General features: G+C 43.6%; 1 protein-coding gene across 2 annotated transcripts; it reads right to left on the bottom strand.

Annotated features, from left to right (window-relative positions):
• Nucleotides 1-70: 70 nt before the first annotated feature.
• On the bottom strand, nt 71-23,576 carry HSPA14 (heat shock protein family A (Hsp70) member 14). 2 transcript variants are annotated; one of them, XM_084811156.1, is made up of 14 exons: nt 23,485-23,576; nt 16,239-16,319; nt 16,074-16,156; nt 15,374-15,422; nt 12,531-12,624; nt 12,333-12,423; nt 11,066-11,170; nt 8,485-8,646; nt 7,429-7,584; nt 6,165-6,267; nt 4,515-4,730; nt 3,095-3,268; nt 1,231-1,301; nt 71-485 (listed from the first exon to the last, which is right to left on the bottom strand). In XM_084811156.1, exons 1-14 carry the CDS (start codon nt 23,539-23,541, stop codon nt 407-409), a joined length of 1,521 nt encoding a protein of 506 aa, XP_084667282.1. In that variant the 5' UTR covers nt 23,542-23,576; the 3' UTR covers nt 71-406. The 2 variants fall into 2 exon arrangements, with proteins under 2 accessions (XP_084667282.1, XP_084667281.1); XM_084811155.1 differs by lacking the exon at nt 71-485 and having other exon boundaries at nt 1,008-1,301.
• Nucleotides 23,577-25,066: the final 1,490 nt, after the last annotated feature.

Below are 25,066 nucleotides of genomic sequence, written 5' to 3'. Positions count from 1 at the left end.
CTAGGAGCCAGGGGATTGCTCTCCCTGTGGATTTGGTGTAATAGCTACTAAAAATGGGAGTATGGAGTAATCAATATAAAACCATGTTTTATTACCATTTGCATTAACAAATACTCAGGTTATACTCTCCAATGCACATTGTTCACAAAATAATCCAGTTAAACAACACTACAACACCATGGAGGCTGCCTTAACCATTCCCATCCTCATCAGGGATATTTTCAGTTGTTTGAAAAAACATTTTAGTTTTCTTTGGTTGAAACCAGGTAATATGATTAGTGGGTTTTCAATACTTCTTAGTAATGACTGTATTGTAAATTATGGCATCTTCCAATTAAGACCTTTTTAAAATTATTGGTTTGAAGGGACAAGTAGCCAAGAAACCACAGAATTTTCCAAATTGAGGCTATGATACCACTTCTACAGTAATGGCTTCACACTTTCCAGTGTCTTGATCTGTACAGGTAACATGTAATGATCCATCCCTAAGAAAAGAGAAAGATATTTTTATGGTACCAACATCTGAAGACTAGAAAACCATATCTGTGTGAATGAATATAAGGGGTTTTTTTAATTCTACCACTATGTGCCAGAGCATGCTGTAGGAGGGGCTGAAGTGGGTCTTGAGAAATTAAACCACCCTCTTCTGTGCATCTACCATTCTATGCCTATTCATATTCAAATAGGAAGGCCCCATCCAGCATTGGTTCCCATTTCGCTGCCGCTGGAAAAACAGTGACATCATCCTAAGTAGGAGTAAGGCTGTACTGGGATTCCCTGATGCAGCCATGCCACAGCTGGCAGGTGTGGGAAATCCCAGAATTGACATTGCCAAGAAAGCATGATCCAATCTGTAAGTCCTAACAGCCTGGGCAAAGAGAAAGGCAGGACCCCAGATAGCAGTATTAACAGGCTACCCCACAGTTGCAAGAAGGATGCCTGCCCACTGATCAGGGGAGGGGGGTGGAGAGCCACAGTGTCGGTTGATGGTTCAAACATCTGGGAAACATATTCTGTTTTAAGAGTGAGGAGAACTGAACAGAAAGACAATAGTTGTTCTTTAGTTCTTCCCTAGTGTATAAATATCTTATCTACAAATTTATTTATTGCAACATTCTGAAAGTAGATACAATTGCCAACAGTTCCAAAAATATCAAGTTCTCTGAGATATGTATTTTGTATGTAGTTACTGTGCTGAACCTGTGAAGTAATATTTTGATTTTCAAATACCTTTTCATTGTGAGAACAGTTAGTATATCATGCAGACCACCTTCCTTTACATCTAAATCCTGAAGTATAATCTGTTTAAAAATAAAGAAATAAAAACACTGAGATGCTCTGTTGTGTACATCTAATCCATTTTAGCAGGCTGGACCACTGTCAAAACCTAAAAAATGCAGTAGGGACTGGATTAAAAAGCACTTAGTTTTATACAATGACGAAGTTCAGACAACACACTGCAGCTCATCGTGGCTTATTTAACCTGTGGTGCCCATGGACGCCAGGTTGCATATGCTCGGGGGTTCTGTCCTGTAAATCTGGTAAGCATGGCTTAAACAACTCTCACCAGTGGAGGCTGGTGGCTGATTTCGGTGGGGCTGTGAATCCATTCCAGGTTTCACTCAGAACCAGCCAAAACTCTAAAGAAGGATAGGGTTCAGCACCTTGGATAGCACCTTTAGAGTTCTGACTGAAACTTGGAATGGATTCACAGCTCCACTGAAATCGAGCCACCAGTGTTTTGCATTACCAGGTATGAAGGCTAATATAAAATTCAGCTATAACAAAGTGTCGAGGCAATTTTTAGGAAAAGGGGGCTCTAAGAAGGACAAAGTTTGCTCTGAAATACAATAATCCATTGTGAAGCCTAATTTTACAAGATCCCTGTTACCTACATAATATTAACTCTGTATCGAGTGCTATATACATTTGATTCTTAATTCTTCTGACTGATTTAATACCCTATAGTTTCTGCTTTGATGAACCTTTACACAGATTAATATACAATAATGGTTTGGCATCAAGATCTCAAACTTTGAAGTGGCACTAAATGCTTACTTCAAAAGCTCCTCATTCCCTCTCTCTGTAACAAAGGAAAGATTTAGTAAAACACTGATTTATGAAACAATTGTCAAGTAAAAGCAATTCAGTACAGTAACTTATTCAACTGAATCTATCTACAACAGGATGGATTTAAAATTGTGGCTACTTTAAAAAAGGCCAATTTAAGTCATCAGTTTAAAATCACGTTTCCCACAGTTTCTACTTCATAGATTTCCTAAACACTGGTGCAAATCCAACCATTAAACAATGTTGCTTTACAACTAGAGTATTATTTACACTAAACAGAAGCAGAGTCGTTCTATGCAAATGTTTTAGATAAATTTGCTTTTATTAATTTTCAACTATGTTAGAGAATACACTGCTTAATGGATAACTTCACTGATTATGGGGGGGTATCCAATGGATAATTGACTCAACTGACATAGCACTACCTTAAGCAACCTGTAGTGCAACACTGGGGAAAAGCCAGTGCGCCAGCTTATACTATTGCCATTGTTTACACTAGTGCTACATCCATTGTGTAAGCACAGCAGCCCCATTGGATATTGTCCCATGTGTCAAACAAGCTGTAGCTCCTTAGGAATGTCAACCATACATCAAAATGTTACAGGTAAATTGTATATAATACATAAAATATTTTATGAAACTAAACAACCTTAAATGTTCCAAACTTAGTTCAGATTATTTAATATTAACCAAGATTTAAATTGTATTTTTCTCTATTTAGTTTAAGTTTCTGTTAAAGGATAACTTAGTACTTAAGCTAGTAACTTTTCAATCTAAATTTGAAAAACTGGGTTTTTGTTAATCCTGATCTACAAACAATGGAGGTTCTACAACTTGTTTGACATGAGGTATTTATGACAGAAGCGCTTTAAATGCCTGCGGAATATACAAGTAAGATATACAAGTCTTAGGCTGCAATCCTATGCATGCTTACCTGGGAGTATGACCAACTGAACACAGCAGGGCTTACTTCCAAGTAAACACACATAAGTTTGCACCATTAAAAAAACATGTTTTTCTTCACCTGTGCAAACCTGTCATCCTCTTTTACTGGGTTTTTTTTCAAAGATTCATATAATTCTAGACAGACAGAGGCGTTGCTTCCTGGGGCTTGTAGAGTATGCTGTCTTCGAGCTGGCAAAGGAGTTCCTGATGGGAACACCACTGTGAATTTATCATCCCCTGACTCATCCATTGCCTAGGAAACAAGAGAGATTTGCAGTCTCTGCACTTTGCAGAAATGATACCATATGTGAAGCCATCATTAGTCATGACAGCTTGATTACTTCCAACGACACACACACAAAATTACAACACGTAGGTTGACCCTTATTCAAAAGGTGAGATTTTGAGTAAGTAGCTTTTGAGAAAGTATCTGTATTGAGTCAATACTACTAGTCAAATCGTATGCTCATGAAAAGTGCTTTAGGGTTGCAATCTTATTGACATAGACGTCAGCCTGAGGCCGACGCCTAGCCAATGCAGGGCGGATGAAGCACAGAGGGGACCCTCTCCTCTGTGCTCCAGCCAGCCTGCATTCTTGGCCAGATGCTAGTTTTTGCATGTCTAGCCATGGCTTCAAGAAGGGGGAGGGAAGGGGCCTGGAGAGCAGATAGGAAGTCCCGTTTTCACCCTCTCCACGCTCCATTTGCGGGCATGGAGAAGCAGCCAGCACAGAACGAACCACAGCAGCTACAAGGGGGCAGGAGCATGGTTTCTGGGAACCGAGTTTGGAGTGATGTCTCCAAGTTCCCAGAAACCAAAAAAATCCCATGGCTGTCAAGATCGTGCCTAGCGGCCATAGGATTGCTCTCCCCTAATCAGATGTTGGGATCAAGTAGTTGTTCCAGTTTAGGCACAGGATTTTTCAAAGTATTTGACCAACAAATATTTACTGTAAAAACATGAAATTATGATTTGTAGTACAGGGATATGCCTATACAGAACAGTATTTGAGTCTGTGAAGACCCTCAGTGTTAATTCCTGTGGGACCTTACAAAAACCCAACACACTTTTTTCCTTCAACTCAAAACCTCCTGAGGCATCAATAAAGAACACTGAATGGTTAACACCTTATCTTAAGTGTGCATTAAAAGAAGATAGCTAATATATTAAATATGTGTTTTCATTATGCCTGGGTCACTTAGACCGCTAAAATTTTGTACACAGTGTCGTTCCACCACCCATTCGCTTTAACTAGGGTCTAAGTGACTCCCAAAATCCTTCTAGGAAAACTGTCACATTAAAGCCCCCCCTCCCCCCGAAACACAATGGAATAGTAGTGGAATATACTTTACACACCTCAGAAACACCACCCTTTAGTGTAGGAGAAGTAAGGAATGGGGTATATTAGGAGCAAAGTTATATTTTTATATACCTATAGAGTCAATATGATCCCAAAAGCACAAGATGGTTAAAAACTAAAGCTGTTCTATTAATCTTACCTTGACTAAGATATCTTTGGCAGAACATTCAACAGACAACGTCTCATCATCTAAGAAGATACTATCTTTTCCTAACAGGATCCCAGCTTCTATGGCAGCCCCAATGGGAATGACCTCATCTGGAGGAATAGAGTTCAGCAATTCAACAGTGGGGAAAAGTTCTTTGATCAACTGTTGCAGTTTTGGGATTCGAGCAGATCCACCACAGAGAACCACCTAGAGGACATCAAAGCATTAACATGACAACATCAAAACGGGGGTGGGGGGGGAAAAAAACACAGTTTGTGTACACCAGGAAGTGAACATTCAGACTACCTTTCTGAAATCTTACTCATGCGGAACATCATTTATCCAGATTAATCCTAGAAGGTGAGACACATTTTAAATGCTCTAATGAAGATATTAGCTTCAAAAACTCATGTGGAGATTGCACAAAGATTCATGATTTGGGGGAAGAGATTCTTATATAAATCCTTCTTGTTCTGAGGCTGAGCAGTTAGATTAGATTACACATTGAACTTTGTCCTCAACAGCCTGAAACTCATTGAAGAACAAAGTAAGTATGTTTTTAGGCACAATAGTGGCCAAAACGCTGGTACTACTGAAGCACCCCCCTCCCCCCATATTTGCTCAAAAAGCTAAAGGATGGAAAGCAGACATTACACAATTAGCTGCCTCTTGTACTTGCAGCATTTCTAATTTTGAATAATTTGGTAGCATACAAGTAATTCTGGAATAGTTCCTAAGTGCTCTATACCAAAAACAAAAACTCTGCTGCTAAGCATACCAAAACAACTGAGGTTTGAAGCTATCTTATCCTTATCTGGGCAATGAGATCTCTTATATCAGCTCTGTAGACATTACGAGCCATAAAGATGGCTACGCATAGCTACATTACTCATTTGTGACACATCAATGGTGTGAAAGACAGAAGAAAAAGAGCCAGTGCTCTTGCAGACAACCAAAAAGATAGTCTTCCCTGCCTGGCCACGCAAAGACAATTCTTACTAACCTGAGATGACCATGGGTGAGTGGCTATCTACAAGCTTGTTCTATCTATACAACAGCTCTGTACACTAAGTATGTATGATCATGTTACTCAGGACTATACTCCTCCTATTTGTGCTACTCATATATACAGGAGGATGCATGTTAATATACAGCTTGTTTCAAAGGGGCATGTTCTAGCGAAGGCATGCTTATTTATACAGTTTGCTTGCTGCAAACCATACCTCAGTTCAGACAATTGTTTGAGACTTCATAAACCATGGTTTATGAGGCTGGGAGCAATGGTGGGGCTGAGCATGCCTTCCTAGCCCTTTTCCCTGCACACCATCTCAGAGCTTAGTTTCTGGCTTAGATTAAGCCAAAGTTATCTGTTATATCCAAACCAGGGACTCTAGCTTAATACAAGCTGCAAACTAAACTCTTAAATGGTGCTCAAGGGGGATGGGCTATAGAGGAGGGCTTGGCCCCAGTACTCTTCCCATGGTTTAAAAACCATGGCTTACTAAGCCTTGAAAAATCATCCAAACCAGACTGATGTATCAACTGCCTTAAGAAATGCGTTGAGCATATTCACAAGTATTCTTCAAAACAAGAGAAGATCAAGAATGGATTAGAAATAAACAAAATTATTTCCATTGTTACCTTATTGATATCATCTGCTGTAAGTCCAACTTGCTGCAAGAGTTTTTTGATGGCTTCTATGCATTTGTTAAAAAGTGCAGTGCAAAAAAGTTCAAATCTGGCCCTGAATTTTTTTAAAAGCAAAACACAAAAAGGAACACTTATAATCCTTATTTGTTCTTCTGAAAGGAAATATTTATTGGGCAATCCAATAGTACACCCTGGTGTAGCTGTTCCAACATAAGAAGCCTGTGATACTGTAATTATGGCAGTACCCTCTGCAAGGAAAGTGGAGTAGACCTAGATAATTCTTATCTACCTGTTACTAAAACCCAAGTATCATCATAAACACACGGCAGCATATTATATATCCTAATTTTTCTTGAACATACTTAAAGCATGTTTAAGATTGTATTTATAGGATTTATACCCCACCCCTCTATCCCATCTTCAGAGCAGCTAACGGTCATTACAGAACAAAATAATCAGCAGAATTACCAGCAGCACAATAATAACAGCAACCAATATCACCAACAATAACATATAATTAGCTCAATTCAGGAGGCATTTTCATAAAAAACACATCTGAGCAAGGTTGCTTTAAGTGTAAACATGCTTACAGAAGTAATTTGCTGATCTCAAGTGACAAAGAATTCCATAGCCTACATTAGCAAAAAACAGAAGAGAGCCACCCAAACTGAACAAAATGCAAAAGGAGAACATATTCTCCAAGGTGCCAAAGGGAAATGTCTTTATTTGAACCAAAAAGCTCCTTCATTGGGGCAATCTTATAAAATGGCGATAGCCTTGATGGTGTATGAAAGATGGCCGCCACCACCTTTGCAAGCTGGTTTAGCCTGTTTTCAGCCCCTGACGAAGGAGCTTTTGTCTCTGAAACACATGGGGTTCAAATAAAGAAGTTTCCCTTTGGCACCTTTGAGAATAAGTTCTCTTTTTGCATTCCATGTAGTCTGCATCAGCCTTCCCCAACCTGGTGCCCCCAGATGTTTTGAACTCCCACTGGTCTCAGCCAGCATAGCCAATTGTCAGGAATGCTGGGAGCAGCAGTCTAAAACATCTGGAGGGTACCGGGCAGAGGAAGGCTGGTCTGGATGCTACCAACAAAAAGACCCCATCACATGTCCCCATCCTCTGCACGTCGACCAACCGAAGCAGAGGGAACAAGGCCTAAGATTGCCATCCAAGGTACTTGAAAGGCTTCCTCAAAAAAAGTCAAGAAAAACAACAACTGCACATCCAGGGATTTCATAACATTTAGGCTTACCTAGAAACGTTGCAATCAAAATCCAGACCGTCATACAGGGAGTCAACAAAGCAGTTTGTACTTCCCAGTGTTGATAATGAATGCTTTGCAACTTCGGCACTGTGCATTAGCTTCATCGTGGCCCTGGGGTTTCCCCTCACATCACATTTATAAGATCTGCATTTAAGAAAATGTCTCATTAACAGTTAAAGGAAAGCTACTCTGAAATACTAGTGATTGCTTACCCTTGAAGTTAGAGAAGTCAATGTAATAAATTAAAAAAAACTGGCTCCTACAAATTATCATGTGCTCCAAATTCAAAATACAAATATGGCAAGTTGCTAATCTTGAAAGTGGAAAGTTTGTGCTTATTGGCAAGAGAACAATTATTTTAACACGTATTCCTGAAGCACAAAGCCAGAAGTTAAGGACACAATACTACACATCTTTAGACAGAAAAAAGTCCTACAGTTCCCAGTATGCCCAAGGATATGGCTGGCTGGAGCGATGCTGGGAGCTGTAGGCCCTTTTTCTGTCTGAACATGGATAGGAATGTGCTCAACTCTCCTACTGAAAATGAACAGAACGCAGTAGTGCTCTATTTTGTCATGCCGCTTGCAATTGTACATGATCGAAATGACCAAGGATCTTTCAGTCCTGCAACTAAGTCCACTAAAGTCAAGAAACCTCAAAAAATTGTACTAGCCTGCCTGCCCATACCAATCTGCCATGACCTGAAAGGGGGTGGGGACCCTTTTGCAAAGTTTCCCTGTCTGATTGCCTGGAAGTAGTTCTTACAACAGGCAACCAGGCAAGTGACTCTTTACAAGACTGGGATTTTCCCCCAAGCTGAATTAACAATGGACTTCAAATATGCAGTAACAACTTTTTTTTACTATCTGAGTGCACCATTTGTCAATCTCAACTGCTCTGACATATATCATTCAAAAAGGTCTGCTGCATGGTACAAATTTTGCTGACAACCTACCAGAGTATAAAATAGGCAATTAACAGCAACCATTCCATATTAGACACGTATACAACACCATGTGTTGTTTTAGATTCTGGAGTACTTACCTCTGAAATTCAGATGCTAAATGTTGTGCTAAGGCTTCTGTGAAACAGATACCGCCTATACTGTCATCTGTGTTGCTGGAAAGAACACGATACAGTCCGCTGTTGACTTCTATAACTGTGATAGAGAGGGATGTTCCTCCAAGCTTGTACACCAACACATTGCTTCCATATGCAAAAATAAAATTAAATTAAAAAGCAAGGTCAATATGCCTTTGGCTCCATTAGCACCCAACTAAAAGCCACAACAGGTTCTCGGAATCACTACAATGATGTCTTTGAACTCCATTTAAAACACAGTATAAGAGACTGGTTAAAGTCTAAAATTTCAGCTCCTTGCCACTGACATTTAGTTAGAATTCATGAGTTTAAACATTCTGTTGCAAAGGACCCTGATTTTCTTTCTTACAGTAGAGTCAGTCTACATAAGAACATAAGAAGAGCCATGCTGGATCAGAGCAAGGTTTGTCTAGTCCAGCATTTTGTTCACACAGCGGCCAACAAGCCACCCGCAGGATACCTACAAGCAGGACATGAGTGCAACAGCACCCTCCTGCCCCTGTTCCCCAGCAACTGCTCTACATAGGCTCACTGCCTCTGATACTGGAGGTAGCATAAACCCATCAGGACTAGAAACCATGGATAGCCTTCTCCCCCATGAATTTGTCCAATCCCCTTTTAAGACATCAAAATTGGTGGCCATCAACTACATCTTGTGGAAGTGAATTCCACAGTTTAACAATGCGCTGTGTGAAGAAGGACTTCCTTTTATCTGTCCTGAATCTCCCACCAAGCAGCTTTGTAGGCTGACCTTGGGTTCAAGACTTGAGAGAGGGAGAAAAATGTTTCCCTCTCTTACAATACTATAAGCAAAGTATTAAAGAACTGTAACATGATCTTTGTCAAATAATTTTGGCTTAGTTTCCCCCGCACATAAATTAGAAGCAATATCTTTGCTTGGTGCTGAAAAGATGACGGTGTTGGCATCAGATGAGCTTCCTTCAGAAGAGCCTACCATAAACATCTTGTAACATTTTGTGTTATCACACAAAAGGCCTGTTCCTGTTTGTTCTCTCTCTCTCTCTCTCTCTCTCTCTCTCTCTCTCACACACACACACACACACACACACACACACAGAGCTTCTCTCAAACAGGGCACACCAAGGAGGAACTCTGAAACTGACCTCAGGGACCAGGCAGGTTCATATCCAGAGAGGCGGTCCTTGAAGTACTGGGGTCCTGAGCCATACAGAGCTTCATATGTTAAAACCAACACTTTGAATTTGGCCCAGAAACAAACTGGCAACCAGTACAGATGAGCCAGGACTGGTGTAGGCCCAGTCAACAACCTGGCTGCCAAATTCTGCACTAGCAGGCAGCCCAATGTACCATGCATTGCAGTAACCTAACCTAGAGGTTACCAGAGCATAGACCCCTGAGGCTAAGCTAACCTCATCCAAGTAGGGTCCCAACTGGGCTACCCACTGAAGCTGGTAGAAGGTACTCCACGCCATACAGGCCACCTGAGCCTCCAATGACAATGAGATCTGGGAGTACCCCCAAGCTGCACACCTGCTCCTTCACGGGGAAAGGGACGCCATCCAGAGATGTTGCACTTCACCCAACTGAACAGAGGAACCATCTACCAGCAGGCTCAGTCTTGTCTGAACTGAGTCTTAGTTTATTTGCTCTCATCCAGACCATTACTGAGGCCAGACACCAGTTCAGTGCATCTACCACCACTCCTGCCTGAGATGAAAAGGAGAAGTAAGAGTTGTGTGTCATCAGCATACTGGTGACAATGCACCCCAAAACTCTGGATGACCCCACACAGCAGTGTCATGTAGACATGGGGTATAGTATCAACCCCTGCAGAATCCCACACTGGAGAATCCATGGAGTTAAGTAATAACGCCCAAGCACCACCTTCTGGAAACAACCATCCAGGTGGGAGCAGAACCACTGCAAAGCAGTGCCCCCAACTCACAACTTGGACAGCTGCTCCAGAAAGATACCATGACTGATGGGATTAAATGCTGCTGAGAGATCAAGGAATATCAACAGAGACATACTCCCCCTGTCTCTTCCCCAACACTGGTCATCATATAGGGCAACCAAAACAGTCTCAATACCAAAACCAGGACTGAACTTCGACTGAAATGGATCCAGAAAATCAATCTCATCCAAGAGTACCTGGATCTGATCAGCTCAAGAACCTTGGCCAGGAAAAGCATCTGCGTAACCGACCTAAAAATGTTCAGATCTTCTGGATCCAGTGAGGGCTTCTTAAGGAGTGCTCTTACCGCTGCCTCTTTCAGGCAACCTGGGACTGCCCCCTCTCCGAAGGCCCAAACAGCTGTCCCTTCCCTGCTAGATTTCACCAGTCATGAAGGGCAAGGATCCAACATGCAAGTGGTCACATGTACCTGTCCAAGCATCAGTATGTCACACTGTTTAACACCAAATCAGTAATACTAAAGACACTAACGAGTTCCATTGGGTTTTACTTCTGTGTAAGCGCATTTAGGATTTCCTTGCAAAAATGATGCATGAAGACTAATCGTCAACAAACCTTCATTATTACCTTTTTCCGCTGGGTGAATCTTGCCCAATTCCATAAGCCAGTAGAGCCGCAGACGGTTCATGAATTAGCCTAAGAACATTAAGTCCAGCTGCCACAGCAGCTTCTCTGCGATAAAGACATGACTGTTAGAGATCGGTATGTCATTTCATACTAATGTTGTCTCAATACATAACAGCGAAGATACCTGTCTTGTAATGGTATCGCTGAATCTAATATACCACTATAAGACGCATCTTAAGCAAGCCAAAGATATATTGTACTTTTAAAACCGCATAAATGTCATGACAAGTGAAAGAGGCGCAGCATAAAATACCAAGAAAAGTTTACATTAATGTAAACCACTTTCACGTTGAAGCGAAAGAGATTCATCTATTACAACAAACTTGCACTTACTTCACATAAGCTCAGATATGAAAACCCTGATGACCACTGTGTTGATGGCAGTGTGTGAATACAAGTTCTTGGAGGCTGAGCCAGGGCCAGCCCTGCCATACAGCAGGGTGAGGTGACCTGCTTCAGGTGGCACCAGAAGAAAGGGGTGTGTGTGGAGATAGAGATGAAAGCAGGAATCTGTGTCTGAATGGTGCAGCAAGGCTTTTTAAAGTGTTGGTCTTAATGGGATGGAGGTGCCATTTGAGCTGCAAAACATCTTGGCCTGAACCCTATCCTATTTTATAGATTATTTTGAATTGAATTGTCCACCAAACACAGAATGCATAGTAGGGTAAGGAGGGAGGAATATGGGTAATTGACGGCAAGTCAGACCCCTGCTTGTTCTAACTGGTAAAAACTAGCCAGGAGCAGCTGAGGTCACTACTGGCTAGGTCTTCCCATTGAAACATCAGAGTGCCCAAGATCTATACATTTGTGATTATCTGGCCTTTGCTCAAGACACCAGCCTTCAGCAAGGTTTCCAGAGTCAGTTTCCACTGAGAACTGAACATCACGACCACATAAAATGGCTATGTAAAAATGTCCTCCAGGTAGCTATGAGTTGGCTGTCTAACTTCTGGCCACCCAGTGAAGTGTGTCAGGGAATCTATTCCAGCTTGACAGATGAGAACTGCTGCTGACTAATACTGAACCACTCTAGGCCTCTGAGTGTGTTTATGGTTGAACTGAGCTTTTGAATCCAATCTCCCAGTCCAAGGCAAATACTCTACTCTCTGGTTCTGATATTTCAAATTCCTGAAAATATGCTCAAAATGTGAGCTTACGTGAAGTAAAATGTGCTTAATAAAAACCCTCCTGAAAACTGTATTCTCACCCAAGGGCATTCTTCTGGTTCTCTCCGAAATCAAATGGTACAGTAATAACAGTGTCATTGACATCTGAACCCAAAGCAGATTGAGCAGTTTCTACACATGAAAGAAACAGCATAACGAGTAAAATCAAACAGTATAGTCAGTAAAATCAATTTTTTTCGGGGGGGGGGGGGACACAACAGTACATTTGAGTATCTTGCCTTTCATTTTACTGAAGATCAATTTTGCGACATCTTCTGGGGAAACAAGTTTACCATCTATTTCATAATTAAGTTTCCCATTCTTTTCAATGACCTACAAATGAACACAAACACATACAAATATGAATCTCTCTAAGCGTATCTGTAATTACAGTTCATGCACGTTTCCTTTTATCAGAGAAGAATATTCTGCATATAGCTGGGTTATATATTGAATAAATAGTAATAAATGTTCTAAGATTTGATTCAAAAACGTCAGTGGGATTCTTCCCTCAACAATGGCTTCAGTCACTCTACGTAACACAGTAAGTCAAGAGAGTCAGCACACAGACCTGAAGAATAACAGCATGTAAGCTATAAGAGTCCACAATGAGCTCCAAAGAACACAAAAAATTAATACTGCCCCAAGAGTTTTGCAGCTATCAATGGCCTTGGCCTATTATACTACACAACAGCTCTTCTTTGTGAACTCCTCAACTATCCACCTCTTGATATCAAAATGATACTGTGAAATGAAAGCTGTAGATGTTTGAACAGGGCATTTATGTAATGACCCCACAATTAAGAACTCCAGCCCTAAGGATGCTCACCATTTTAGGAAAGCAGACAAAGGTTTTCTATTCCATCAAGTTTCTGAATGTTAACAAGACAGCAGCTGTTGGTATTTATTGTTCCTATCCGTGTGTCAGTTTTCAAGGTTTTCTCTTGGATTCTTTGTGTGTGTTGTTGTTGTTGTTGTTCAGTCGTTCAGTCGTGTCCGACTCTTCATGACCCCATCGACCATAGCACGCCAGGCCTTTCTGTCCTCCGCTCTCTCCCGGAGTGTGCTCAAGTTCATATTCTTGCATCAGTGATGCTATCTAGCCATCTCATCCTCTGCCGTCCCCTTCTCCTTTTGCCTTCAGTCTTTCCCAGCATCAGGGTCTTTTCCAGTGGGTTTTCTCTTCGCATTAGGTGGCCAAAATATTTGAGCTTCAGCATCTGTCCTTCCAATGAGCACTCAGGGTTGATTTCCTTTAGTATGGACTGGTTTGACCTCCTTGCAGTCCAGGGGACTCGTAAGAGTCTTCTCCAGCACCACAATTCGAAGGCATCAATTCTTCGGCGCTCAGCCTTCCTTAGAGTCCAGGTCTCACAGCCATACATTACTACTGGGAAAACCATAGCTTTGATTAGACGGACCTTTGTCGGCAAGGTGATGTCTCTGCTTCTTACTATGCTGTCTAGGTTTGCCATAGCTTTCCTCCCAAGGAGCAAGCGTCTTTTAATTTCATGGCTACAGTCACCGTCTGCGGTGATCTTGGAGCCCAAGAAAATAAAATCTGTCGCTGCTTCCATTTCTTCCCCTTCCATATGCCAGGAAGTGATGGGGCCTGATGCCATGATCTTCGTTTTTTTAATGTTGAGTTTCAAACCAGCTTTTGCACTCTCCACTTTCACCCTCAACAAGAGGCTCTTGAGATCCTCTTCGCTTTCTGCCATTAGGGTGGCATCGTCTGCATATCTGAGGTTGTTAATAATTCTCCCAGCAATCTTAATTCTGACCTGTGATTCATCCAACCCAGTGTTTCTCATGATGTACTCTGCATATAAGTTAAATAAGCTGGGCGACAATACACAGCCTTGTCGTACTCCTTTCCCAATTTTGAACCAATCGGTTGTTCCATATCTGGTTCTTACTGTTGCTTCTTGACCCTCGTACAGGTTTCTCAGGAGACAGGTAAGGTGGTCTGGTACCCCCATCTCTTTCAGAATTTGCCACAGTTTGTTGTGATCCACACAATCAAAGGCTTTAGCGTAGTCAATGAAGCAGAAATAGATGCTTTTCTGGAATTCTCTTGCTTTCTCCATGATCCAGCGAATGTTGGCGATTTGATCTCTAGTTCCTCTGCCTCTTCGAAACCCAGCTTGTACTTCCGGTAGTTCTCGGTTCGCATACTGCTGAAGCCTAGCTTGTAGGATTTTGAGCATAACCTTGCTGGCATGTGAAATGGTGATGCTCAAAATCACCATTTTGATTGCGTACAATGCGTACAATGCGCAATTGTACGGTAGTTTGAACACTTTTTGGCATTGCCCTTCTTTGGAATTGGAATGTAAACTGACCTTTTCCAGTCTTGTGGCCACTGTTGAGTGTTCCAAATTTGCTGGCATATTGAGTGCAGCACTTTAACAGCACCATCTTTTAGGATTTTAAATAGCTCAGCTGGAATACTGTCATCTCCGCTAGCTTTGTTGTTAGTAATGCTTCCTAAGGCCCACTTGACTTCACTCTCGAGGATGTCCAGCTCAAGTTCAGTGACCACACTATCATGGCTATCAGGGACATTCAGATCTTTCCTGTCTAGTTCTTCTGTGTATTCTTTCCACCTCTTCTTAATCTCATTTGCTTCTGTTAGGTCCCTGCTTTCTTTGTCCTTTATCATGCCTGTCTTTGCACAAAATGTTCCCTCGAGATCTCCGATTTTCTTGAAGAGATCTCTAGTGTGTGTGTTGAGTGTACACCATCTTGAGTACACTTGAAGGAGAAATATATTTGCTCCAATAGTATTATTTTCTTTGCTCCTATAATTAGAAAGCTGATCCTTGTCAAAACAAGCCTTGTTTCCCCACTAGAAGTACCCTTTAACCCACTACTAGTACAATTTATAAAACAAGTCCCACACAATAGCATTTGCTGCCTCAAAAACATGCCTCTTCCACAGGCAACATCCTATGTGCAAAAAACATTTTTGAACAACTAAAAGCAAGAACGCTGTAATATTATAAGAAAGGATACCAGAAATAGAGGGGAAAATCAATCTTGTTTATGGGAGAAAAATATGAAGTAGACTCTTACTTACTGAACATTTACTTTCTGCAATATACTTCTTGGCCTGTGGGTCTCCAGAGCTGTTAAAACAAGCAAAATTGAAAGACACTTTAAAATATTAAACTAAAATATTATTTTATTATTTACATGTTCGTTGTACGAGAATAATTTTTCATGAGGTCTTGCTTCAGTCCCTGATTTAAATATGGTAACAACATTTGGACTTGTTATTTCGGGGGGGGGGGGGGGGAAGAGGTCAAACAAATGAAAAACTAAAACAGAGCAACCCACTTTCCTAACAACTACTGACCATTTCTGTTATACTTAGCAGTTCTATCCAAAAAATAGCCAGTTAGTAACTATGCTTCAGCGAAGAGAAAACTCTCTGGAAAAGACCCTGATGCTGGGAAAGACTGAAGGCAAAAGGAGATGGGGACGGCAGAGGATGAGATGGCTAGATAGCATCACCGATGCAATGAATATGAACTTGAGCACGCTCCGGGAGAGTGCGCAGGACAGGAAGGCCTGGCGTGCTATGGTCCATGGAGTCATGAAGAGTCAGACACGACTGAACGACTGAACAACAACAAACTATGCTTCAAGAGGTAGGACTTCTCAGACTTTACTGTCTTACATTACTTGGAAATAATGCTCACTTTTATTTGACAATTCTATTCTGTGAATAAGTCCACACTAAATCCCAAAATGAAGGTCAGTGTCATTTTCCATACCTCCTCCCAAGAATTTGCTTCACTTTCACAACTGTGTTTGAAAGATTTCTCACTCTGTTTTGTTTTGCTGCCAGACCAACAACCTGCAAAAATAAGAATTTTAAAAGATCTTTATTGTTTTATTATAAATAATAAAGCAAGCTTTTACTGGAAAAGATAAATTACCTCTTCATTTTCTGAAAATGCAACAACAGCAGGAGTAACTCTGTCACCAGCATCATTGGCAACAACATCCGCACGACCATCCTGAAAAAAAAGCAACGTACATGTTGAATACAAAGCTCAGATAAGAACTCATTGACAAATGAAACATGACAAAGTTTATTACATCTTGTAATCCCCTCAAAAGTTTTAACATTGTCTTTTTAGGATCACTTAACCCAAGGATGGGGAACCAGTGTCCTTCCAGATGTTGTTGGATTCCAACTCCTATCAGCCCCAGCCAATATGGTCAGTGATCAGGGATTATGGGAGTTGTAGTTCAACAACATTTGGAGAGCCAAAGGCTCCCCAACCCTGACTTAAACATTCTGTCCTACAGAAGCTAGATTCTATTCCTGAACTAGAAGCTAGCAAATACACCCTTATCTTTTATTAACTTACCAAGGAAAGCAGAGTAAATTTTAAGTACTGACAAATAATGAATAAGGGAACTCTTCAGTGCAGCCCTTCTGTTCCAGTATGTTTTTATTTTTATATTCCCAAACCAAGATATTATAAGAAAAATACTCTCCTGACTGTGCAATCCTATGCATGTTTACTCAGAAGTGCACTGCATGGGATTCAATAGGGCTTACTCTCAAGTAAGTGTTCATACAATTGCAGTCTTAGGGTGCAATCCTATTCATACAGGCAGCCGCCTCCAAACTCGGAGGTGACAGCCTATCCAATGCAGGGCAGGAGAAGCACAGAGAGGATCGTTCCCTCCGCACTTCTCCTGCCCTGCATTTTCGGCTGAACAGCAGATTGCAGCTGTCTAGCTGCAGGAGGGCAGAGAGGGGGAGGAGGCTGCTGTACAACACATAGGATGTGTCGTATAGGCATTTCCACCTTCCCCACCCCGGAAACCTTCCAGGAACACCCCTTTTCAGCTGCTCCGTGCTCCTCTTGCGAGCACGGAGCTGTTGTTCCGCGTTGCCTCCGAGGCAGCATGGAAGCAGGGGGAGGTTAGTGTTCCGAGGTCGTCTCCCAGAAAACCAGATATCCTATGGCCGTCTAGCCGCTGACCAGCAGCCATAGGATTGCTCCCTTAATCTAATAAATATTACTGTTATACTATCAGAGAGTGGTCAGGAAAGTAATTTTCCTTGAATCTCACAGAAAAAAATTACAAGAGATAAGTGTAATAAAACCATTAAGACATGTAGGAAAAAACCCTGAAATAACGAATACAATGGCAATGCAATGTGGCCTCTTCCATGCAGATTTCACATATGCGCAGATATGAGAGGGCTTTGTTTCAAAAACTCTACCCCAGCAAAAGTGAATTGATGGAGTTAGGTATAGATACATTAACTACTTTCTTTTGTTTATGTGAAGTGTTTTATACATTGTTCTCAAGAAAACCCACCACAAACTAACGTTGCTTCCCCTAACACCACTACTCCTGGAATCAGCTTTGTATCAGACTTTAGTAAAATAAGAAATTTCATATTTTGTTAAAGGGAGAAAAAACAGTATGAACAACTTGACCATCTTATGGATTATGTTCCCTTTGTTATATTGATTATGGATTTGGGGAGGGGGGGGTTCTTTTCTTGCTTAAGTCCCTTTGAGACTGCTTCCATGGTGAAAAGTAATGCATAGATTTCATAAATGAATGAAAGAGAAACAAAAGAAAACAACTTAAGCCCCCTAACAATACATTTTAAAGTATAAGGTTCTCTACAAAAAGAGAGCTGGTATAAAATGCGAATCTTCTACATATATAATAAATAATTTGGGGTTAATTTCTGCATTCTGATTTCCAACACTTAAACTATAACATCTATTCTAGCCACATTCTCATGAATATGATTTACTTCCACTATGCTTCTAATTAAAAGTTAAAAACCCAAGGCCAGCCTTTCCCAACCTGATGCTCTCCAGATAAGCTGGGGCTACAACTCTAATAATTCCCAACATTGTGGGAGTTGTAGTCCAACACATCTTGAGGGCACCAGGTTGCAGAAGACTGACCTAGGCAGCCTCCCTCTCCCACACCCATGAATAAGCACCCTGGATGCAGGAGAACATACATCTGATCTCTGTCCAAATAACTGAAAAAACAGAGAGAGGTTGCACAGACTGTGCACCATTGAAATTCAGGCAAAACAAATGGAATAGGCAAGCAGAGTTTAGACAGAAAAAAGTTCTATAACTCCTGTTTCCCACCTCCCAGCTGAGTAGAACAGAGCAAGCTGCTCCAGCTGGTCCAGGGACTACAGAAGCAAGCAAGCTCCCAGAGAGCGAGCGAACAGGGGGAGCAAAAAGGAGTTGGCCAGGAGAGGTCAAGGGGGAGGCCCCTAACATTTTTTTTTAATTATTTTATTTTATAACTAACTTTTTTTCATTTATTTGTCTTGTAACACACACTTCCCAACCAGTGGGACTCTGCTTTTAACTTCTACTGAGCAAAGGAGCAGGCACAGGCTAGTCTAGAACAATCACAAAGCTAGACACAAAAAGGGAAAAGAGGCTATGGAAGGACAAGACTCTCCAGTGGTGGTGACCTGCAAGCTGTGTGCAATGTTTGTTTTCCTGCCTGAGAACAACATGGCCTACACCTGCAACAAGTGCAAGTTGATCACGCTGCTGGAAGAAAAAGTAAGTGGACTGGAGCAGCGAGTGTCGACCCTCCGGGGAATAAGAGAACACGAAGAGCTCTTGGACAGAATGGAGAAACTACAGCAGCAAAGGGCAGACCAGAAGCTTGAAGAGCAACAGCAAGATGAGGCAGTGGGAAATGCTGAGGTGAAGAAAAATGGAGTAGAGGATACTCCTTGGAAAAGGGTGACAGTTAGGAGGAGAAGAACTAGACGCCACTCTGCACCAGTGGAAGCAGTGGAGCTGTGGAACCGATTCCAGGTACTTGCGGATGAGACTGGAGGACAGCCTGCAGAGGAAGAATTACAGGGGAACCTACATGAGAGTGAGCAAAAGGCTGAAGGTCAGTCAAACAGAGGTGATGAAACCCAGGCCTACAAGAAGAAGAGTGGTAGTAGTGGGAGACTCCTTGCTGCGTGGGATCGAGACCCAAGTATGTCGCGAAGACCCGTGGACTTGCCCGGTATGTTGTCTCCCGGGAGGACAGATTAGAGACGGACTGAAAGGTTGCCTGCACTCATAAAGCCCACTGACAGGTATCCCTTTCTTCTCATCCATGTGGGAAGAAATGATACCGCCAAGTGGAGCTACGAAGAGATCATGTCAGACTTTGAAGCTTTGGGAAGGAAACTCAAGAACTTTGGGGCCCAGATAGTTTTCTCATCCATCCTTCCAGTAGTTAGAAGAGGGATAGAAAGGGAACGAAAAATACTCCGGGTGAATGACTGGCTACGAAGGTGGTGCCGATGAGAGAGATTTGGATTCTGGGATCACGGCCTATACGTTTAAGGAAGCATGATGTAGTAGTAATGGGGAACTTCAATTTCCCAGATATTTGTTGGGAGACAAATTCTGCAAAACATGGCCTCTCCAGGAAATTCCTGACTTGTGTGGCGGATAACTTCCTCCTACAGAAAGTAGAGGAAGGAACTAGAGGATTGGCTATCCTTGACTTGATCCTAACCAACAGAGATGACTTAGTGGATCAAGTAGCAGTTACAGGAACTCTGGGGGAAAGCGACCATGTTGTACTTGAGTTTTTGGTTCTAATGGAAGCAAAAGCCGAGTGTAGTCAAACACGTACCCTGGATTTTAGGAAAGCTGATTTTAATAAACTCAGAACAATGATCAGTAAGGTCCCATGGCAAGCGACGGTAATGAGAAAAGGGTGGGAGCTTTTAAAAAAGGAAATTCTCAAGGGACAATTACAAACAATTCCAACAAGAAGAAAAGGTGGAAGACAACAGAAGAAGCCAATGTGGGTTCACAAAAAGCTTAGGCATGACCTGAAAACAAAAAAGGACACATACAGGAAGTGGAAGGAAGGCCAAGTAACAAAGGAAGAGTACAGGAAGGTAGCACAGAACTGCAGGGATGGTGTCAGGAAGGCTGAAGCTGAGAACGAGCCGAGGTTAGCGAGGGATGCTAAAAACAACAAAAAGGCTTTCTTCAGCTATGTGCATAGTAAAAGGCAGAAGAAAGAAATGGTTGTTCAGCTATTAAATAAGGATGGCAAAACGATAACAGATGACAAAGAAAAGGCAGAGGTGCTCAATTCCTACTTTGGCTCAGTCTTCTCCCAAAAGAGGGTCTATGACCCTCCTGGCCAAGTACAGGCTGAAGGGGCAGGATTGCAGCTTGAGATCGACAGGCATATGGGCAAGGAACACCTAATTACTTTGAATGAGTTCAACTCTCCAGGACCAGATGAGCTGCATCCTAGAGTAATAAAGGAACTGGCAGAAGAACTCTCAGAACCGCTGTCTATTCTCTTTGAGAAATCATGGTGGGCGGAGGAAGTGCCAGATGACTGGAGGAGGGCTCATGTTGTCCTTATCTTCAAAAAGGGTAAAAAGGAGGAACCTGGGAACTACAGACCAGTCAGTCTGACATCAATCCCTGGGAAAATTCTGGAGCAGATGATAAAGCAATCCAACTGGAAGCACCTTGAAAACAATGCCGTGATTACTCGAAGCCAACATGGATTTGTCAAGAACAAGTCCTGCCAGACAAATCTGATCTCATTTTTTGATCAAGTAACCTCCCTTGTGGACCATGGGAATGCTGTAGACATAATATACCTCAACTTCCGCAAAGCTTTCGACAAAGTGCCCCATGATCTCCTGATGAGCAAACTAGCTCAAAGTGGGCTGGATGAAACAACAATCCAGTGGATCCACAGTTGGCTACAGAATCGGACTCAAAGAGTGCTTATTAATGGGACCTTCTCAAACTGGGGAGAGGTAACGAGTGGGGTACCGCAGGGCTCAGTCCTGGGCCCAGTGCTCTTCAACATTTGTATTAATGACTTGGAAGAGGAGGTGCTGGGAGCGCTGATCAAATTTGCAGATGACACCAAATTGGGCAGGATAGCTAATACTTTGGAAGACAGAAACAACATTCAAAGTGATCTGGATAGACTGGAGCGCTGGGCAGAAAACAACAGGATGACATTTAATAGGGATAAATGCCAAGTTCTGCACCTAGGAAAAAGAAACCAAATGCACAGTGACAAGATGGGGGATACGTGGCTCAACAACACTACAAGTGAGAAGGATCTTGGAACTGTTGTCTATCACAAGCTGAATATGAGCCAACAATGTGATGTGGCTGCAAAAAAGGCCAATGCTCTTTTGGGCTGCATTAATAGAAGCATAGCTTCCAAATCCCGGGAACTACTAGTTCCCCTCTACTCAGCACTGGTTAGGCCTCATCTGGAGTACTGTGTCCAGTTCTGGGCGCCACACTTGAAGAAGGATGCAGACAAACTGGAGAGGGTTCAGAGGAGGGCAAGCAAGATGATCAGGGGACTGGAAACAAAGCCCTATGAAGAGAGACTGAAAGAACTGGGCATGTTTAGCCTTGAGAAGAAAAGACTGAGGGGAGATATGAGAGTGCTCTTCAAGTACTTGAAAAGTTGTCACAGAGAGGAAGGCCAGGATCTCTTCTCGATCATCCCAGAGTGAAGGACACGGAATAACGGGCTCAAGTTACAGGAAGCCAGATTCCGGCTGAACATCAGGAAAAACTTCCTGACTGTTAAGAGCAATACGACAATGGAACCAATTCCCTAGGGAGGTGGTGGGTTCTCCCACACTGGAGGCGTTCAAGACGAGGCTGGACAGCCATCTGTCAGGGATGCTCTGACTTGGATTCCTGCATGGAGCAGGGGATTAGACTTGATGGCCTTGTAGGCCCCTTCCAACCCTACTACTATTCTATTCTATTCTATTCTATTCTATTCTATTCCCAGCATTCCTTAGCCAGCCATGCTGGGAATTGTAGGGCTTTTTCTGTCTAAACATGCATAATTGTTGTTGTTGTTGTTCAGTCCTGTCCAACTCTTCGTGACCCCATGGACCATAGCACGCCAGGCCTTCCTGTCCTTCGCTCATAGTCCTGCGCCCTAAATGTAGAGTCAGTTGTAATTCAACACATTTAGCAACGAGCAGAAGGGGCCCTACTGCTTCAGATGCTGCCAGAGGCATCATGTTGGGGGAGTCAGATGGATAAAGGACCACATGGCAATAGAAAACTAGCACATCAGAGACAAAGGTTCTGTCGCAGTCCTTTGCCGACAGCACCTCTTCTTCATGCAAGGAATGTTCCAAGTTGCTTTTGTTCAGATATAGGGGGCCATTAAAAAAAAAAGCCTCCCACACTTGCAGTCTGAAGTAGCGTAGCCACACTATCACTTCAGTCCCACCTCGTTCCGCTGGACCAGGCTTCACTGTTATTATTATTACATTTCTATACCGCCCCATAGCCGAAGCTCTCCGGGCGATCTACAGAAGTTTCAAAACATTACAATACAGTATACAAAGTTTAAAAACCTTTTAGACTGTAAGCCTGAGGGCAGGAGCTTTAAACTACTTTAAACATTAGCCACTGGGAGCCACCCTGGGAGCCTTTTTCGGCTGAAGGGTGGGGCAAAAATGCTCAAAATACATAACTCAAAATGCAGTTAAAAATCATTTACATAAAAGCATACGGATGATACAGACAGACAACATATATCTAAAAACAACTTCGAACTAATGCCATTTCCTCTAAAAAAAAAAATCCAACTATCAGACGCCGCTTAAAACAGCGCCGCTTGTACAAAAGTCGGCAAAAGGAACAAGAGCTCTAAAGAGGGAGGGACTGCAGGAATAACACAGCCTTTGAGGGCGCAGACCTGGGCATGTTTGGGCAGGAAAAAGCCCTGCAACTCCCAGCATTCCCCAGCCAGGTGGCTGGGGAATGCTGGGAGTTGCAGGGCTTTTTCCTGCCCAAACATGCCCAGGACTGCGCCCTGATTCCTGCTTGAAGGCCTTCCAGGGCATCAGCGGGCGCATTTCAAGCAGCAGGTCGTTCCACACGTGAGGGGCGGCAAAGCGGGCGGTCCTCTCGCGTGCGCCTGCCAGGCTCACGTGAGGCGGCAGAGGGCCTCAGGCGGCGGACTGGGGCCTAGGCGGGAAGGCTTTCGGCCCCGCCCCTACGCCCCGCCCAGCTGCTTTACCCACTAGCCGGCACTACCTCACCCGCAGGGCAGCTTTGGCCACGCCCTGCTCCCGGCAGGCACCTTCCCCCTCCTCCCTACGGGGAAGCCCAGGCCCAGCCCCACCTTATAAACGGCAGCGCACGCGCAGGTGCCGCCGAGGTGGACCCCGATGGCCGCCATCCGCGCCCGGCCTCGCGCGCTCCTCTCCCGCCTCCTTCCGGCCGCGCGCCTTCCTCCCCACAATGCACCTCGCGGCAGCCCGTTGCTCCGCAACGGCCACCCGGCACCCGCCTTTCCACGCCCCCCCCCCTTCCCCAACCCGGGAAAACAAAACCCGCTGGAGGAGGGCAGCCAATCCAGACAGAGCTCGGCGTGACGTCAAGGGGCGCGGCAACCGAGGCAGGTTTCTCCTTGCGATCGAGGGAGGCGTCGCCGCTGCTGCTGCTGCAATGAGGCGGGAGCGCGCCGTCAAGAGGCGCGTGGCGCGGCCGCCCTGCTTCGCCCGGGGCCGGGCGGCTTCGGCCTGGGCCGCCGCCGCTTGCCGAGCAGAGACCCTTGCGCCGAGCTGACGAAGGGGGGGTGCGGTTGCGCGCTCTCCGTGGACTGTTCGTGTCTCGCTTCTCCGGCCTGCAAGGGCACGTGACACCCGCTCGCACGGGCGTTTTGTTCACCTGTTGTTGCTCCGCTGAAGTAGACTGTGTTGTTCCGGCGTGTCCCCGTGGACCTCAGCACGCCAGGCCTCCCTGTCCTGCGCTCTCTCCCGGAGCCTGCTCAAGTCCATGTTCATTGCACCGGGGATGCTATCCAGCCATCTCATCCTCTGCCGTCCCCTTCTCCTTTTGCCTTCAGTCTTTCCCAGCATCAGGGTCTTTTCCAGGGAGTTTTCTCTTCGCATTAGGTGGCCAAAATATTTGCGCTTCAGCTTCAGCATCTGTCCTTCCAATGAGCACTCAGGGTTGATTTCCTTTAGGATTGACTGATTTGACCTCCTTGCAGTCCAGGGGACTCGTAAGAGTCTTCTCCAGCGCCACAGTTCGAAAGCATCAATTCTTCGGCGCTCAGCCTTCCTTAGAGTCCAGCTCTCACAGCCATACATTACTACTGGGAAAACCAAAACTTTGATTAGACGGACCTTTGTCGGCAAGGTGATGTCTCTGCTTCTGACTATGCTGTCTAGGTTGGCCATAGCTTTCCTCCCAAGGAGCAAGCGTCTTTTAATTTCATGGCTACAGTCACCGTCTGCGGTGATCTTGGAGCCCAAGAAAGTAAAATCTGTCGCTGCTTCCATTTCTTCCCCTTCCATATGCCAGGAAGTGATGGGGCCAGATGCCATGATCTTCGTTTTTTTAATGTTGAGTTTCAGACCAGCTTTTGCACTCTCCACTTTCACCCTCAACAAGAGGCTCTGTCCGGCTCAAGTTCAGTGACCGCACTATCATGGCTATCAGGGACATTAAGATCTTTCCTGTATAGATCTTCTGTGTACTCTTTCCACCTCTTCTTAATCTCATCTGCTTCTGTTAGGTCCCTGCCTTCTTTGTCCTTTATCATACCCATCTTTGCACAAAACCTTCCTTTGAGATCTCCGATTTTCTTGAAGAGATCTCTAGTCTTTCCCATTCTGTTGTTTTCCTCAATTTCCTTGCATTGTTCAGTTAAGAAGGCCTTCTTGTCTCTCCTTGCTATTCTCTGGAACTCTGCATTC

This window comes from Heloderma suspectum, chromosome 7, assembly GCF_057233095.1.
Source record: "Heloderma suspectum isolate Gila_16-S chromosome 7, 16-S_ref, whole genome shotgun sequence".
NCBI lineage: Eukaryota > Metazoa > Chordata > Lepidosauria > Squamata > Helodermatidae > Heloderma > Heloderma suspectum.
This window is presented reverse-complemented; position numbering and strand designations above follow the sequence as displayed.